Raw genomic sequence first — 18,521 nt, 5'->3', positions numbered from 1 at the left:
TCAAATAATGGGGCAAAATCATCCAGTGTGAACTAAGAACTGAACGCAAACTGTTCTTTTTTAATAAATCGCTGTAGATCATCCAAACAACGTGCGAGCCGACACCAGAAACTATTAAAGCTTAAATACCAGAAGTAGAGCGAAGCATAAATCTGAGGTGTGACTGCCTCATGGAATGCTGTATCGAGGTGCGATAAGGAAGTGCTAGGCTACAGCTGTCAGACTTTTCCTACACACCAAGACGTTAATGGACTTACATGAATATGAACTACCACTGCTGTGAGAAAAATTAAAGACCCAAGCAACGATACCTAAGGATATGTAGTAATTAAATCAAAGACTTGACTCTGTTTTAGCACTCCCACCGCTGGGTATGCTATCAGGCTTTCATAAATGCTAATCTAAACAAGTTTTTCAACAACTAAGTACTACAAGGCAGTTCTCTGTGATTAGCTCTAATAAAAAAAACAAAGTATTCACACACACACACTTGGCCCTTCTGTAAAATGCTTATATATATATTAAGTTGGAAAACAATAATGCAATTACATTAATATTAAACAGCTTTCCTCTCTACTACAATAAAACATAGGCATCAATTGTTTTCAGTCTTGGTGCTTAAAAATAGAACTCGCCAAGAGATAATAAAACACAAAACCAAAGCAGCACCATACCGTGCTCTCCAACTTAACTGATATATATATATTTTTGTAATTTAGATTTGAAAATTTCTGACACTAAATGGAAAAACTGTCTGGAAGCCTCATCTTAAAAGGAAGTATTTATTAACTACTTCTAAAGGGAAAAGCTGAATCAACAAGCAAGGCAGCTATGTCAGTCAAAAAAAGATGTTTCATGAAGTTATTAAAGCTGCTCTGTTATTCTGGGTTGGCTGTTTTATTAAAAAAAAAAAAAATGTGATGTGCCCTGGAATGGGCAGACTTTAAATAGCTGATACATTCAGGAAAGCCATAAATCTTGACTGAAGAAATCAGGGGAAACTTCTTAAGATGTTTTAACAAGAATTGCTACTAAAAGGTCTTTGTTTGTCCTCTTATATCAAAGACATTTTAGAAAAAAAATACACCATTTTCAACATTCTCATTTCATGACTGAATGCACTATAGCATGTGGTACAATGCTGGCTGTTTATCAGCAGGTATTAATTCCAAATCAAGAAGGACCACGCTCCTGCTATGCAATGAACCCTGTGCTCACAATTCAGGAGTTAACACAGCCAAACTGAAGCCTAAGTACAAGAGAACGAATATCTATCAAGCAGCACTCCATACTATCTGACATTGCAATGGCATGACCCACACACCCTTCTCCTATTTCCTGCTGACGTGTGTCAGAGATCCAGCCAAACACCACACTTGTTTTTTTCTGGTTTTTATGAGCGTCATCTATATTACAAAGACCAAAAAGATCACAATGATGCATGCATTTTTTCTTTATAGAAAAGAAGTTAGATTCCCAGTGCTAAGATGCAATCTCAGGTGAAAGGACGCATCTCAGAGTGATTAAAGGCATATCAGTATGCCAATACCACAACAGAACTGTCAGGGTCTGAAATGAAAGGCTGGTTTTTTTCCAAAGGTTATAAAGTCCCATGCTGCACGGAAAAAGAAGGATGCTGCAAAGAACTAGGAAACACAAGCAGAAACGTCACATCTCCCAAGTACTGACAGATGACACGAGTACCTGGAAAGCAAAGCAAGGCCAGGCACAGTGAGACAGTCTAAGGTTACTGCTGAAAGAAAAGGGAAAGCTTGATCTTGCTGCTACAGCCCAAGTAAAATGAAAAGTGTTTCAGAAATACAAAAAACAAAAGAAGCCATATTAATAGAATTAAGAAAAAAAAGCCAGAATGCTGCTAGGCTTACAAGGTTCAATCTACAATAAGAAAATAATTGATCATGTTTGGAGTCAAGCTGTATAAAGACTCTCCATCAGTGAAAAACTAGAAAGGGTAAAAGATGAACTGAGACTACAGAGTAACACAAACAACAACGAGAAGTAACAGCAAGCCTCTTTGAAAGACCTTCCTCAGACAAGAAAAGATAGCTGAACCTTATTAGCTCAGGTACCTCATAACATTTCCCTCAGTACAAGAGCTGGGCAGTGAAACACGGCGCCTGGGGGCCGTGGCAAAGGAAGGGCCGTCTTTTCCCTTCCCTGCTCTCTGAGCTCTTCTTTTCTACCCTGCCAGACCTGCTTTAACTTCACCTCTCTACTTAACAGACTTTCGTTCACCAGAAATGGTAGAAAAGATATGTAATAATAACTCCAGGTATTCAACATCTTTGAAATGCAGTGAAGACAAATTCTGCCTGAAATTTCTGGTACAAAGTTCTGAAGTGCTGTTTAAAGCAACATTTGACCAGTAAATACAGTTCTAAAGCACTTCCATATTTCAACAGACTTTTACCAAAAACAAACAAAAAAAAGCACCACGGCTTTGATTTCCAAGATAATTACAGGCTCAAATCCTTATCTTCACATCTTTTAAAGCAAAAAACTCTAGAGACTTTTCATCTGATCTTTATCCTTTGATTTCCTATGAGGTACAGAGTAACTGCTCAACGTTATAAACTGACAACACTTAAACTTCTTTTGGCTTGTTTGTCCATGCTTGGAAACCCTGGCTAATAGCTAAATGAGACCCAAAAACATCATCCAGCTATGTCTAGCCAAGGGCACCAGTTTGATTGGTTCCAACTGTGCCTCATTCATAAATCTTTCCACAAATTACAGATGTGCACTATGCACAGGTGAGCACAACGTGAATAATGCCAAACTCAGCTGAGATCACTCAGTTTTGCATTTTCAGAAACCTAATTAAAAGTTCCACCATTACCCTGAACACATTACACGATCATGAAAACTCTAACAACAGCAAGGACACACTGAAGGCCTCTCCGTTTCAGAGCACCATGGCCAAGGTGGGCACATGCTGCTGCAGCAAGGACACCTTGCTGAGGCTGGAAACTTCCTTGTAAAGCCAGGCTGGTACAGCTGCAGGAAACACCAGCCAGGAGTAACTACAGCAGCCAAACACAGCACAAATTCATACCTGGGGGAAAAACCTGCGTTGAAGCAGTACAACTGAAGAGGAAAGCCTCAGGTAAAAGCTGTTTTAAAAACTAAATTTGAGAAGAGGAGACAGGCCTGTCACAACCATGTCATACCATCAGCGAGTGAGGGCACGAACTGCGCGGCCCTCAGCCCCAGCACTGCCTCTTCTCTCCTCCCTCTGCGCAGCCACCGCTCCCTCCTCTGCTCTCACACAGTGCCTGGGAGGACGAAATGACACCGGCACGAGGAAAGCTGGAGCTCCCACTCACACAGAAACCCTTCTGCTCTGTTTCAAAAGCCACACCTCAGGCTGCTATTTCCCAGACTTTTAACATATTCCTGCTACCAAAATTTTACTTGCCATTTCACAGTCCATCACAGAATAGCAGTAAATAATGAACCCACACATTTCACAGCTGGATTGCTGTTTCCTGAAATGTAACTTTGCTTTTGCAACACGTTACAATGCTGACCATGTTCTTGGCACTCTTCTGATCCAGGTCATCCACTATTCCTCTCATTCAAGATTAATCTTTCCTAATACCTCATGTGACATCCTCAAATCCCAGTTAAATACACCCACAAACTTCTACAGTCTCTGTCAACAAAACTCCCCAAAATAACATTCTACATTTCAACTATTATCCACTGCCTTGTATCTGTCTTTCAGACACTGGCATATTTTAAGACAGAGCAAATGCTGCATCCATTCCTCATACTTACCTAGCATTTAAGACAACTTCAGTTAGATACAATGCTGTATTTTTATTTGAGTGTATAAAGAAGACTTCATTTCCTCTTACACACAAAGAAAGATGATGATGATGATACACAAATACCTCTGCGATTTACCAGTAAAAATGGGGGGGTGGAGAGGAGGTTGATTGCCTGTTTTCACTAGAAACCCAGCCTCAATTTTACATTCACTGCATTGTATTTTAGAAGAGATTCCATCTGCTCTGTCTGTAGCACACATTAATATTCAGAAGACATCTGCAGTGTGCAGACCAAGCCTTTAATTGGAATCATGTCACAGCTACCATCACACAACACTGAATGTAAATGTTGGGTATCTGCACTTGGCAGCCGCTTGGCAGCCTTATTATAAAGTCCTACTGAGACTGATAGAGTCTTTAAATAATGTGGTACTGGGACATGAAAAGATATCTTGAAAATGTGAATATTTACTACTGTGATGCAGTTTTACAGTGCCATCCACACCTAGCATAGTTTACCAGCACCGTAAACTACTTACACACAAAACATTCAGTTAAGTTTCAAAGAGCCAACAAACTGATACAAGCTCTGCAAACCTTTTATTACAAGCAGTAATGAAGCAAGTTTCATTTGTACATACAGGACAAAGAAAAGTAAACTTCAGCACAACTCCACTTGTGTAGTCAAGCTAGAAGCACTTACATAATCTAAAGCTCCAGCACTGCTAAGCATGTAAGAGCACCTAAATAAAAATGCAATTAACAACTACGCTCAGTGATTTAAGACACTCTCTTATAATGTCAGACAAATTATTCTTGAATGAGCAATATAATTACCTTTTCAACAGGAAGTTAATAGCAACTTCACTTGCTTCAAAGCCTTGCCAAGCCATGGTAATATAAAATCACATTTTCACTATCATCTACATATTTTCAGCTCGTACTCTTCTGTTAAACGTCTCCAACAAATGGGGCAGCAACCAGCTACCTATAGAGAAAATGCACACACAGAGACACACACACCTGCCCAATACAGCAACCAGCTGATATGCTGGCAAACTGATCTTACCAGTACGTAACTGGGAAACAGGAACGCTAAGAACAGCAACACTTGCTTTTTATGCAGTACAGATTTTAATGGGAATTTCTCTTACACTGCCTTTGCCATAATTAGTGTCATAACAAACATTTTTTTACAAAAAAAATCTCAAGATCATCACTTGCTAAGATACAGATATGTCACCACAAAACCAATTATACAAAAACAGGCAACATAAGAACAGGAAATCATTGTGATCCCACTGCTCCAACTCTAATGCCCTTCTCTGCACCTAATTGGCTTAACGGATACCACTTAACTACTGTGCAGCCTCCACCACAAATACACGACCTACACCAGCAGGAGGGCACTTGTGTGTGCTGGGGGCATACTTCACAGCCAGTCTCGAGCTCACACTCACACTGCCACATCTTGAGCATCCACCACCATTTCAGAACACATTATGGTAGAAGTGCAACAATCACAGTCAGACAACAGAGTTGACCCGAGTTGCAGTCCCAAACCTGAGCACACAGCCAGCTCACAGACAATCAATGACTGCATCAGTGCTCAAAACTGTTTCAGTGCAAAGGAGAAAAATGTCAGGCTTAGCATTTATTCAGTGGTCTGCTCGTGTTTGCACTTCAACAAAAAGGAAGAATTAATGTGGGCAGTTATAGATGAGATGCAGCATAGAAAGCTTTTCCTTTTGCCTCTTTGCTATTTACAGTCTCAAAAAACAGATTGGAGGCACTCTCAAAGTCAGGTACTATATCTCATGTGACAGACAGTAAAAAGCAACTGGGGAAAAAAAAAAAAGCCTCCTTCTACAGAACTGAGCAACTCAAAGAAAAATATGAAGTTAAGCAGAAACAACCAGCAACAGAGACAGGGCACAGTGCTTTATATGCCTAGCGTGGCTGTTACACAGCTACACTTGTCAGGTCAACCAGAGCTCAGGATTGGGTAATTATAGCCACATAGGTAGTAGGATTTAAGAACAGCATCCTATAGCTAAAAAAAGGAGGCACGTAAAAGCCCATGGCTCTTTGGTTGGGTCACATCTAATTTCATTACTAATTCCTATTGCCATTACTGATTTGAGTGATAAATATAGCATGTTTTTACATAAGTACAATTCATTCCAGCTTTGTCTGTCATCTGATCTGATCAGAAAGAGCAAGAGGAATTTCAATTAGAAACACCAGCATCAAGCGTCACTTCAGGCTGATTCAGAGCTTAATCTCACGCATCCATGTTTAAATCAGGGTGTAAGACGACTTGTATATGCTAGGCACAAAAAGGTTAATGGTATCCCAGTCTGCATTAGGCAAAGCACTGTCAGCAGATTGAGGGAAGCAATGGCTCCTCTCTGCCCAGCCCTGCTAGGGCCATACCTGGAGGAGTACCAGTACTCAAAAGCACAAGAGACAAGGACACACGAGGACTGGAGGTAGTCTGACAAAGGGCCACAAAGATGATGAGAGACTAGAGCATCTCTACTACCAGAAATGCTGAGAGGCATAATAAATAAAATCATCTTTGCAACTCCATCCTGCAAACATAGCCACCAATGAAAGTGTTCTAGCTGACACTATTCTAGTTGATATTTGCAAACTATGAGCACAAGTAACTTCAGTCTCACACCTCAGAATAATGTGTTTTGTACCCTTTTTCTTTCAGACTTATGCTTCTAATGATACCACATGAAAAGCGAACAAAGCTTACTTAAAACACAGCACAACTGTAAAGAGAACAATCTCAGCATAAGGAACTATCCTAATAGACAATCACAGATCAAAAACAATATCTAAAACAACAACAACAAAACACACTTCCAGTAACTGCACCCTGTGCGTGATCACAGGAAGATGACCCTGAGAAGAAGAGGAAGAGTGAAGACGGCTTTGCCCTGTTTCCAAAAAAGTAATGTAAATAAAAAGTAAAACAAACAAAATAATAATAATAATTATCGTGCTCTCCCCAGCCCAGGAAAAATTCTCTTTTATTCTCAGTAACATTTCTAGCTTCTGCAAGAAGACACAATTTAGCACCTACCCCCTCTTAACTTTGCCCTGACCAAAGTGTGCTGCAGCAGATGAACTCATTTTCAGTGGCAGAATCTCAAGCATAAAGCTCCCCACAATCACTTACAGACTGCTTCAAAACAAATCCAGCACATTGCAGACCTCTGAGTTATGAACACTTGATAATGTCTCCATGTAAAAGCTATGGAAAGACACATGACAACACTTAATAATCAAATAACTTCAGCAGTGAGAAATTAAAATGGTTTCACAAGGGCACGAGACACTCATAGCACAAGAAAAACTCAAGTCCACATAGATATATCTGTTTATCATAGTTATACAAACTGAAGGATTAGAATTGGAATCATTATAAAATTACAGCTGGTGATGTTTAATTTCTGTATGCTTGAGAGATGAAAGTACTTAAAGTAATACCATCACTCCTAGTATTATTGAGTAGCAGTATTATAAAACAAGAACACTTGTGGAATCTTCCCCCACCGTTCCCCAAAGAACAGTGAATGTTAATCTATGTTAATGAGCCACCCTCTGTAACTTATCACTGAGAAGTCTTTCAGTTCTACAACTACTTATGAATTTTAATCAGATACATTGACAACATGAAATGATGAAGAACTGTTTCAGGACCATTCCATTCAAAAAAATAAAAGCAACTTCATCAGCTTTGGATTCCCATTCCAGAGCTTTCTTTGAGACACTCTTCATTCCCCACACCCATGACAACCTGAGACTGATCAGATCCTTCCACTACAGCACGTCCTTGCAGCTGCAATTCTGCCTCAGTGAGGATTAGCAAGCATTGCCACAGAAATGGTAGTGTTTATCAGAGCCCCAAAAGGGAGAAAAACAAAAAGCAAACAAACAAGCAAGCCACCAACATCAAATGTCTGTTTTCCTTTTAAGATCTCTTCTTCAGAATACACTTTTCTCAAAAGGAAGCAGAAAACAATACGCTACCCCAAGGGAGGAAGAGCCAAAACGGAAATGAAGGGCCACAGTGACATCCTGCTTTATAACACTTCTAATATAAAATCACCATGAACTACAATCTATCCAAAAATTCATAGGAAAAGACTATAGTTTTACAATCATCACCCAAAAAAACAGACCGTCCACCTCTCCACACAAACCCCATAGATGGTTTTAGAATGTCCTGCAAGAGAAACAGTACCTTCACACTTGTAGTCCTTCACTTCATACTGCTTGGATTCACAGCACACAAAGTTACCAATGGGAGATCATCATTTTACCAAAGCTACCTTTTCACCTCCAACCTGAAATGCCAATCCTTCGTTACAAAACAACTTAGAAAGAATTTTTGAGCCAGCTTGCTCAACCATGCTGCAGCTGCCCCTGCAGTGCCTCAGATCACACTCCAGCAGTGCCCAGAGCAGAGTGCTGGGCCCCAGGCTCTGCAACGTGACCTCAGAACTATACCTGCCTTCATGGCCCTTGGAAGTTGAGTTCCTGCAGGCTCTACATCACATCAGAGAAGGAAAGCTGTTCTTCCAGCCACCCTCAGAAAGTTCACAGGAAATAAATCACCTGGAGCTCAAAATTGTTTTAGCAAATTGAAACAAAAATAAAGATTTTTATCTTAAAAGCAGCACTACAGACTGGATACCTGCAGTCCCTCCCACATGCCATCAAGGCAAGCTGTTTCCAGAGCTGCCTTCCCTCCGGAAGGGAATTTCTAGTCTGCATTCAGAGCACAACTCACACAGCTCACTGCCTGCAATCCCTACATAGAAATGCTCCAATATGGAAAAGCCTTGGAGTAAAACTGCTACTAATAGAATGCTGGGCTTCATTACATGACAGCTGATGTATGCTTATCAAATACAAACCAATCCCAGAGGCATGAGAACTGTAAATCAGGCCTTTCTCTGCATCTCCTCCAAGTGTTCTGTCTGTTGAAGCACACAGAGAACATGATCATAGAAATGTTTACAACCTCACAAACAAAACATACACGAGCGCAAAGCAGCTGACTGGTTGTGCAACAGATATCTGGAGCTTCTTAAAAGATTTTTTTTCAGGTCTTTAAAAAGAAAAACAAATTAAAAACATCTCATAAGCGTAAGAAGTAACACTTTGGTGCAAGAGTCTTTCACACGCTGCACTTTCTATCCACACTCAGATTTAACAAATTCGGCTAAAATAAATATGAGAAATTTGAGATATTTACTTTGTTTCATATTACAGTGATGCACAAATGTACCAGAAGCCTACCCAGCACCAGAGTGCAGCAGATGCAGAGCGCAGATGCATTTACTGCGGAGCTGATGATCCCTCACACAAGAACTGAAACCTAAAACTTTGTGGTTCAAAGAACCTTGTGGAGTACCAAAAGCACCACATGGTACTGACACAGAGCCAGCCACGGCTCACAGGGGTGCAAGGGCAGGAGTGTGTGCAAGGCAAGCTACAAGAAGAATCCAAAGAAACATAAGAGATACAATAAGGAACTGAATGAGGAACAAATAAGATTGCTAGAGTTCTATCTGTTACTGTCTCTACCTTCTTTCACACCAAAAAATAATTACAATCATTCATGAATTTGAACATGTTACTAAAGCCAGTGAGAAACGTTCACAGATCATCTTGGCTACGGTTCCAGACTTCATCCCAACAATGAGTAACTGCTCTTTGTTAAATATTAATGTATTTTAATGACTGGTTTGTAAATAATTTCAAGTTCTGTTTTAGTAGAAGAGGAAGACAGGACTCTGCAACACTGACCAAACCGTCTCACCACTCTAATACAGCTTTTCCAAATGAGGAAAAAAATAGCACAGTTAACAAGAAGTTACTCTAAAGTATGCTACCCAGCACTGCAATACATTCAGTTCCTCAGCCTAATTTTAGAACTTGAAGAATTGAGCTTTAGAAGTTTCATATAATTTTTCTTGTAGTAAACTTTTTAAACAAGGAAACAGAAGCTTTTAAGAAATGAGCAATTATTTAGGGCGACTTGTCATCCACTTGCTTCAGATTTACTCATGCTCTTCATAGAGGTGATCACACAGAGTAAGCAGTTCCTATTTGCCCAAAGTAACAGCAGGATACTCCACAAGCACAAACCGAGTCTAGAATGTAATTCCACAGCCATAAATCATATCAAGAGTTCTTTCAGGAAATAACACGAAAAAAAAAAAGGCATTGCTTACCCTCATTCCTCACATTTTAGTATGTACAAATCACTCAAGGAAAGCAGAATCAGTATGTCAAGTTACTGAGAGCAAGCTAGAATAAGAGAGATCTTCCTCAACAGATTCTAACAACTTTCTAGGAGACGTTACAGGAATAATCAGGTGGTGATGTCAGAACTGTACATGTAACACTACAAATACATGATGCCAAAATTGCAAAGAACTTCTCTTAAAATATAAGTGTAAGTTTCCCCTTGTGAATGTAAATTAATACACAGTTAGCAGTATTCAGTCATGAGTGCAAATTTCAGCCAGCTCATATTAAGAGAGCTTCTCAGAAAGCAAACTGAATCCTCTCACTTGGTTCTTCCAGCTCTCTTACTTTGTCAGGTAAGAAAGACATACCACGTTTATACTGTGATTCAATTTCTATCTATAGTGAAGATTACTGATGAAACCTTTCTATGGGGCTCCTGAGATACTAATGGTGACTTCCTTAGAACTATACCACCTAAGTAAAATGTCCTAGTCTAATCTTATAATAGAATACATACAATCCAAAGAACAAACAAGCCTTCTGTAATAAGCAAACACAGAATAAAAATGAAAGAAATCCATAAAAGCTCTGCATATTTTGGCCAAGTAACTAAACAAAAATGAATCAGTACTCTTTCGTACTTAGTTTATCTTCAAAGTAAACAAGATAAATAGAGGGAGTGAAGTTCCATTAATACTAACAGTAGTTGCTCTATTTAATCCCACAGATTTAAGTCAGTTAAGAACTGGCTCTGCAAAAGCAAAGACACGTCCAAGGACAGCAGTCGCACAGTGGAAGTCTTTTACTTGGTGTTTTCTGTTCAACAAGTCCAAGATACTAGGCTGCCAGGATGACAAAAAATAGAGAATTTAAAGCATAAATATATTTCTCTTGAAACATTGTCAACAGGAATTCACTGCTAATGCTTTGCTTTATGTTTTATTTAATCTTATTGAGAGAGACCAGAGAACAAATAAAACTCTAAGGTTACTTCTACACCTCTAGATTGCTAACTTGCTTACACATAGACACTTTTTAAACATATTATGAAGAAAGAACGTGTATTTATATGTATACTAAACTCAAGGGCTTAACAGTTAGATCACAATCTAAACCTCCTTCCTTCCACCCCTTTAAAGTTCTAGAGAATACCTGATTATAAACAAACCAACTGGACCAACACAAGTTGGTCAAATTTCTAAGGGGGGGGGCAGGGAAGATGTAGTGCTAGTAATTATTCAAGTGTCCTGTATACTCCCTAGACTTTTTCAATAGCGTAGCTATTTTTCAGAATGAATTTGCATCACACAACACTGTAATAGTGTAAGATGTTCTGCAGTTGAAGGCTCTTTTAATGTTAAGGAAAAGAACAGAGTTGGACAGCGCAACAGTGCTTTAAGTTCAGTAAATTAACAATTACAGAGGAAGGAGGTTGAAGTACTACGAAAAACCTAAAATCTTTTCACTTTACTGGTGACTGTATCTCACATGAACACCTGCAATAACCCACCAATATGAATTGTACCTGGAAAGCTGAACACTACTCTTCAAAAGTACCACTACTGGCCCTATTCAACCCTTTCGATTTCTCATTTAATGCATTTCCATGAGATATATATACATATATATTATTTGCTTTAAATAGCATATTATGGCTAAGTTATATACTCACATAGGTGCCACAACAATCACAAAGAATTTATGTACTACAGTAATGCCTCGGGAATTCCGCAGCACACATCAGTCAAGATCATTATAAGAAAGCAAATGATGCTCATGAATGAAGAGCAGTAAGTAACCTGAAACTGTTTAAAATTAACATTAGGCATTTCTGTTGGTAATTAAAAAGATTTCAAATATGGACTGAAAAAAACAGGAACATGCACTAAAATAACTGCAAATAATTCTAACATCTATGTTGTTCAAGTTACAGCCACAGAATACCCTGAGTTGGAAGGGACTCTCTGAGGCTCAGAGTCCAATTTCTCAGTATTTTAATTCCACTGTTAGTTATACCTAAGATCTCCAGGTATGAATACAACACTGTTCGTGCAGTTAATTAAAATAAATCAACTAAAACAGACAAAATGGAAGGTTGTAAGTGCAACACCTTGCCTAAGTCAACAGAAAGGAGAGCCACCTCGCTTCTCTCAGGTTTGTTAATCACAGCAGAATGTTTCCCAAAGCCAACGTTAAGTTTCCAACAGCAGAAAGAATCCTTCTGTGGCTTTCATTTCACAGCCTTAAGACAACCATTCAGAGAGTCCCTGTTACAAGTACCACGGTCAAGGACATTTACTGAGAATCCTTGGCAACGTCCTCAGCCTGATTTCTGAAGCTGTCACTTCACATTTCTAACGACTTTTCAGTTCCGCAGTTACACCAAACACAAAGGAAAGCTTTTTGTGTGTCAACTCTCAGCCACAGGCCCACAAATACTTCTGGAGGATGGTTTTTTTCCTCCAGTATCATCACTATCTTTCCACACGTTCCTTACGCTTAACAGCCACATCCCTAACATCCTCTCACTCACATATTCAAGGACCCAAATCAGAGATGAAACTTCTAAGAGGTTCAGAGAATAAGAAATCACCTCCAGATTTATGCACTAAGACAATGGAAGTCCCTTCCATAGCCTACTTAGCGTCACTGGCTCCACTGATGGAGTACCATGACGTCAGGAAGGGAACCACTGATATCCCTACAGCTACACAAAGACATCTGCCATGCTGTTTACAGACTGAGCCCAGAATTTACTCTGATTTTAAGTTATTTCTCCCTTTTGTTACTATTTGCATTCAAAACACATGGGGAAAAAAAAATACAAAAACATGGTTTATCTGCTACAGTCTCTATCTCTAAGCATAAAAATACTGTAAGATACACAAATGTAATGAGGCCAGAAGCAGAAACATAAGCACATTATTTGAGCAGACCTCCTTCATACACCCAACAAAATACAGCCAGGTTAGTCATTTAAACAAGCTTTACATTTCCTTAACATACTGTACAAAAACCAATTCCATTGTTACACTTAAAAATACCCATGGGAGTATTTTTAAAATATATGTTTAACTTATCTTCAAAACTCAGTGGTACACAGAAAGCTGACCTAGGAAAACAAAGTGAAATTAAGTAAAATCTGCCATAACCTGTCCAAGATGAAAAAATGCACAGCACTAGAGCCTGTCCAGCAGGATTACCTGAGACTTCCTCCAGTTATGTGTTTTCTCTATCTTTAGAGATTATGGGTTTAATGTTGAGCAGTCTATACGTACATGGATCTCCTACAGTAATGCAGAAGTACTTTCCTATCCTGTAATATTCATGAAGGGCAGAGATAACAGAACCCTTAACTTCAACATTTTCCAGTTAATAAACTCTTCTATGGCAACACTCATAACAGAAACAACACACAGCCACAGCTGACTGCCCCACACACTGTTAAAACAATGTTTCCCTGACCACACAGAGTGCCTCTCACCTGCCACCAAGAACAGCAGGAGACTATTCCTTCTCTAGGTCACTGAGGCTGTAAGCAAAGAACAGAGCGTTTTTTCAGATAAGAAGCAAGACAGCAGCAGTGACAGTGCCGCCTGCCTCCAGGGCTCTGACCAGCATGAGTGACACTGAGCAGCCTTGTTCGTTTTTTCTCTGAGACAGAAAGATGATGAGCAAAACCCAAAGCAAAAGAAACAGTTTTCTAACTAGATAGCCCCTCCACATAAAGCTGTACTTAACAAGTGTAAAATCTGCTGTGGCAAACGGTTTTTCCTTCAAAAACATTTAACTTAACAGGACTTTCTGAACTGCAGCCATCAGCACTCACCAGAACTTCACACTTAATTCCCAAGAGATAGTTCAAATCCTGAAATGAGACAAGCTGATCAAGAAATAGAGCTGCATTCAGCAGCATTGAGAAAACCATCAGCAACAAAACAGCACAGAAACCTTTACTCACATTACAGGTCAAGGGCATAAGACCTCCAAATGAGAGGACTGACAGTCAGGGGAACGCACGCCTTCCCCATTCCCCTTTGCAGACCTTCTCTAACAAAGAGCATATTCAGTTTTCAGTAACCACGGATCCAAAACTACACGTGCCGACAACCGCCATTCATAAAAATGTAAAGCAACTTCTCACGCTGAAGCTCAAACAGAGCCTGAAGCATAAAGGCTGCGCGCTGTGACAGAGTGAAAACAGAAGCAGCACAGGATGCGCTTCATTGTGGGATCGGAGCGGCGTCTTAAAGAGTCACAGCGAAAAAAGGAGCGGGCTTGAATTCTCGCTATTTAGCAGCGCCTCGAGAAGCTGCCGACCCTGCCCAACCCCGGCAGCACGCTTCCTCACCCCGGTTAGACACAGAAACGCCAGGATGGGTGCAGAGCAGACTGCACAGCAACACATGATCTCCCCCATCACATGCTTGGCAGCGCGCTCCATTCACCCGAGCGCGCCGCTCCGCCCGCAGGCGCAGTGCCGCCGGACCCCGCGGGGCGCAGAGCGGCGGCCGCGTCCCGCCCTCCCCCGCGGGGCCGGATCCCCTCGGCGCTACTCACGCTCGAAGTCGGAGTCGGAGTCCTCATCGCCGCGCTCGGGCTCCTCCTCGCCGTTGGACTCGGTCTGCATGGGCTCCCCGTCGAAGCTGACCACCCTCCGGCCGTCGCCGGTCGCCTCCTGCTCGCGGGCATCCCGCAGCCGGGTGAAGTAGTCGGCGGCGAAGCCCACCAGGTCGGCCGGCCGGTGCCGCAGCACCTCCACCGTGTAGCCCTGCAGCAGCTCGGTGAGGCCCGGCGGGATCTCGATGCTCATGGTGCCGGCGGGACCGACGACAAGGAGGCGACCGCCGCCTCCTTTCGTCCTACCCGCCCCGCGGGCGGCTGTGGCGGTGGCGGGCTCGGGCCTCCCTCCGCGGGCGCTGACTGACTCCCGCCGCTCCGCTCGCGCGAGCCGCGCCGAGGGAGGAGAAGGGGGGGGGGGAGGACGGGACGGGAGCTGCCCAACTGCGCAGGCGCGGGAGCGGGCGCGGAGCCAAGCGCCGCGCACGCGCCGAGCGGGAACGGCGCGTGCGTCACCGCGAGGCTGAGGCTCGAGCGGGAGCGGGCACGAGGGCGCGCGCGGATGGCAGCGCGCATGCGCGGCGGGCACCGAGGCAGAGGCGGGGCAGGGTGCGGCGTGCATCGCCGCGGTGGAAGTGACACCGAAGAGATGTTTGTCATAAGTTCATAAGTTCATAAGGTTGGAAAGGACCTATAAGATCATCTAGTCCAACCATCCTCCTATCACTATCTCTACCCAACTACTAAATTAAGTCCTTTAGCACCTCATCTGTCCAGATGTTCTACCTCATGGAAAAAGAGATCTGGCCCTGTTCCTGGGCAAAAAGGGCTGAAAAGCTAAAGAGCAGCGTGGAGGTTCAAAGTGTTGTGTGACGCTTGCAAATCTGACTTTTAAATTACCTTCAGATCGAAATAACTCCTTTTGTGTGGTGAAAGAGAAAGCGTAAACCATGGAACTGTGGAAACTCCTGCTTCTCGATGCCAAGTTGTTAGCAGCGTGTAGCAGCAGGGCCCTACCTCAGGTTAGTGACCCCGTGCACCAATTCCATCCCATTGTGCTGAGCTGCAGGGTCTGTGCATCACCGAGGTATGGCAGGATGGGAAAAGGAGGCTGTCATGGAAACACATTGGGTTGGAAGGGGCCTTGAAGGTACCTGAGCTCAGCCCCCTGCTGTGGGCTGGTTACCACACCACCTTGGTTGGAAGTGCATCAAGACCCTCTGGCCCCCTGCTTTCCCAGCAGAATTAAGGCACTCGTACAACCAGTAAGCTCCAGGGAAGCAAGCAAGTCTTTCTACCCTTTGGTTAAACCTATAATATCATCACCTACTTAATACAGAGCTCCTGAGAGCATTAAAGACAAAGTGTTTATGGAAAGGTGGAGCACCTAATTAATCCCTTACATCTCAGAGCTTTGGAGATGCCTATTCCTGTGTTGCTGCTAAACCAATTTTCTCCTGTATTCGTACAAAACTGACCACGTGCTGCTGCTGCTTGTTTACATGCCCAGAGGAAGGCGAGCGGCTGCATGGTGTGGAGCCCTTAGGATCTGACGTTATTGGAAAGCTGGTTCTGGAAGAAAATAAGCCTGTGCAAACATGGGGGGATAGGGATGCTGGCTTAGTGACGCCACTGCATGTTGTCAGTGTAAATATTTTTATTTTATTCTTCCTTTGTTTCAACAATAAAAGGGCAGGAATTGACTTGTACGCAAAACAGAAATTTCACATAGAAGTCCAGAATTGTCTGAGGCTATTTATTGTGATTTGGTTTTGTTTGCTCATGTGCCAAAAGGTTCCCCTGTTCTTCTGGATGGTTTTACCACCCTCCCATGCAAAGATTTTCTCTTCATCATTGCTGTATGAAGGGCACAACAGAGAATCCAAGACCACTACATTCAGTGCTTCTACTGACATGATTTTCAGTGAGGAGGACCAACTGGAAATCTTGTGGCTCCCATTACAGTACCCAGCTTCTGTTAAAAGGTTTTCTTTGTAATATGTCTTCTGTGTTTTTATGCCAGTAAGATTACCTCATGTTTCCGTACAAAATGAATGACACGAGCACAGGAGGTAGATCTGCCACACTGGTTTATCTGGAGGTTCAGTGTGAAGCTGCTTCTTCTAGTATCTATTGTTCTTTTTTACAGCAGTCTCAGCAGTTACATCCCTTTTCAAGAAAAATAATTAATTCTTTTTCATTTATCACTCCTACCACGTAGTTTTTCTGACTGTTTCAAACAGTACAGCAGCACATTTCAACTGCTCAGTGTATATGAAGTTGAAAACAGTACAGTAAAAGTGAACGAATGCTGTAAGAAATAAAAAGCATTGGCTAGTAAGGAAGAAAGAATGTGTAATTCCAAGGGAGTACAGTTATTTTTCCTTCCCACTCTTTTGCACAAAAGCCAATCACGTGACAGTTGCCTGCTTTTGGCATTACTCAGCTGTTGTATTAGCTTCTAACATTTGTTGATAATCTTCTCTCATTTGTGCCTGTGTATATAAATCTGGTTATTTATATGAAAAAATGTGCTGCCAGTAAATATTGTTATGTCTCTGAAGAGCTACATTGTGTTAGCCTTCTGATATTTATATGTCCACATACAACTAATCAGCTTCGGTGGAACATAAACAGTAGATGTCTGTTAGCCTTCTTCTGAAGGTCAGTGGACAAAACAAAAAGCAGCAAGGTCACCTGAAGCAGTGTCAAGCTGTTTTATGCCATAATTTATCCTGTTTCTTTACCTTTTTTTTTTTCTCCTTTTGGTGAGGATCTGAAGCAGTGGCACTTACAGGCAAGAGATCTGTTTGTGAACAAGTTAATTGTAACGCTGCGTGCCATGCATACATATAGTTCACATTAAACTTTCTTCACCCTAAATTTGCATTCCTTCCTTTAATCATTACTTTAATAAGCATCTGCATAAAAAGAATGCTGGAAAATAAATTAGGAAATAAAAAGATCTTTTTATAAAGATGATCATACAATTCACGTGGCATAACCAATGCAATTCCTTTCCATGAGTTCTGTAGCTTATTCAGCACACTGTATGGAATGAGAAAGAATTCTGTAACTGATGAAGCTGATTCCCACAGTATTCCTATGAAAAATATACATGTATGTTTAGAATCATATTTAATACTGATACTCTGTTAGTATCAGAGAACTAGCCAACTCGGGATATTCTGATTCTGTGATTACTATATTTATACTGTATCAATGCTGTTAAATTTTGAGGTCTCTTCCTTTCACTTTACCTGTCCTACCTGGTCTTAATGACTTTGCTGCACACAGTGAAACTTCAGTGCTTGTCACGCCAGTAAAGTTGAGAGTGAAAAACCAAAGTAGTTTCTGTAATTTTGCACTGGGGAAAATGATCAAATTAACCCTTCAGACTGGCTTTTGAAAAGTAAAATAAATCCCTTTATGACAAGTAATAATTTACTTCTCACAAACCTTTCAACACTAGCCAGAACTCAGACACTACATAAACACACGTACATCTTGGATTGATCATACGTGCCTTCAAATTCCCCTACAAGTAATTCAGCACAAGGATAATGCAAGAGCACGCTAAATATTCTGATGGTTGATATTAGAAAATGTTATCTCTTGTTCAGGGGAAGTTGTATTTATTACCATGAGTACAGCTTTTGCATGTTGTCTGGGTATTCTCCAAAGCAGTCCTGAGCAAAAGCCAGGTTTAGGGCATCATATGAAGTCCTGTCCTTGGCCTGCTGAATTGTGGCCTTCATTGTCACGGGATGCTTTTGACAGAAAAAGTGATGAGGAATAGAGTCAGTACTGTCTTTGAAATTCAGTGGTTGGTGGAAGGATCATCTATAGATAACTATCTCTCAGAGCCTTTTCAGTCATCTCTGAATA

The 18,521-nt window shown here is 41.4% G+C and overlaps 1 protein-coding gene across 1 annotated transcript in view; it reads right to left on the bottom strand.

The window, feature by feature from the left end:
• PRKAR2A (protein kinase cAMP-dependent type II regulatory subunit alpha) overlaps positions 1 to 14,993 on the bottom strand; it is a 44,957-nt gene extending 29,964 nt beyond the window's left edge. Inside the window, exon 1 of the mRNA XM_065749876.1 lies at positions 14,634 to 14,993. Coding sequence (XP_065605948.1) covers positions 14,634 to 14,886 — 253 coding nt within the window. The 5' untranslated portion in view covers positions 14,887 to 14,993. The remainder of the gene's footprint in view (positions 1 to 14,633) is intronic.
• Positions 14,994 to 18,521: the final 3,528 nt, after the last annotated feature.

Source organism: Cyrtonyx montezumae, unplaced genomic scaffold (genome assembly GCF_038088225.1).
Source record: "Cyrtonyx montezumae isolate F1298 unplaced genomic scaffold, pur_monq_1.0 scaffold_6, whole genome shotgun sequence".
NCBI lineage: Eukaryota > Metazoa > Chordata > Aves > Galliformes > Odontophoridae > Cyrtonyx > Cyrtonyx montezumae.
Note: the sequence above shows the minus strand (reverse complement) of the source record. Positions and strands in the feature narration are given on the sequence as shown.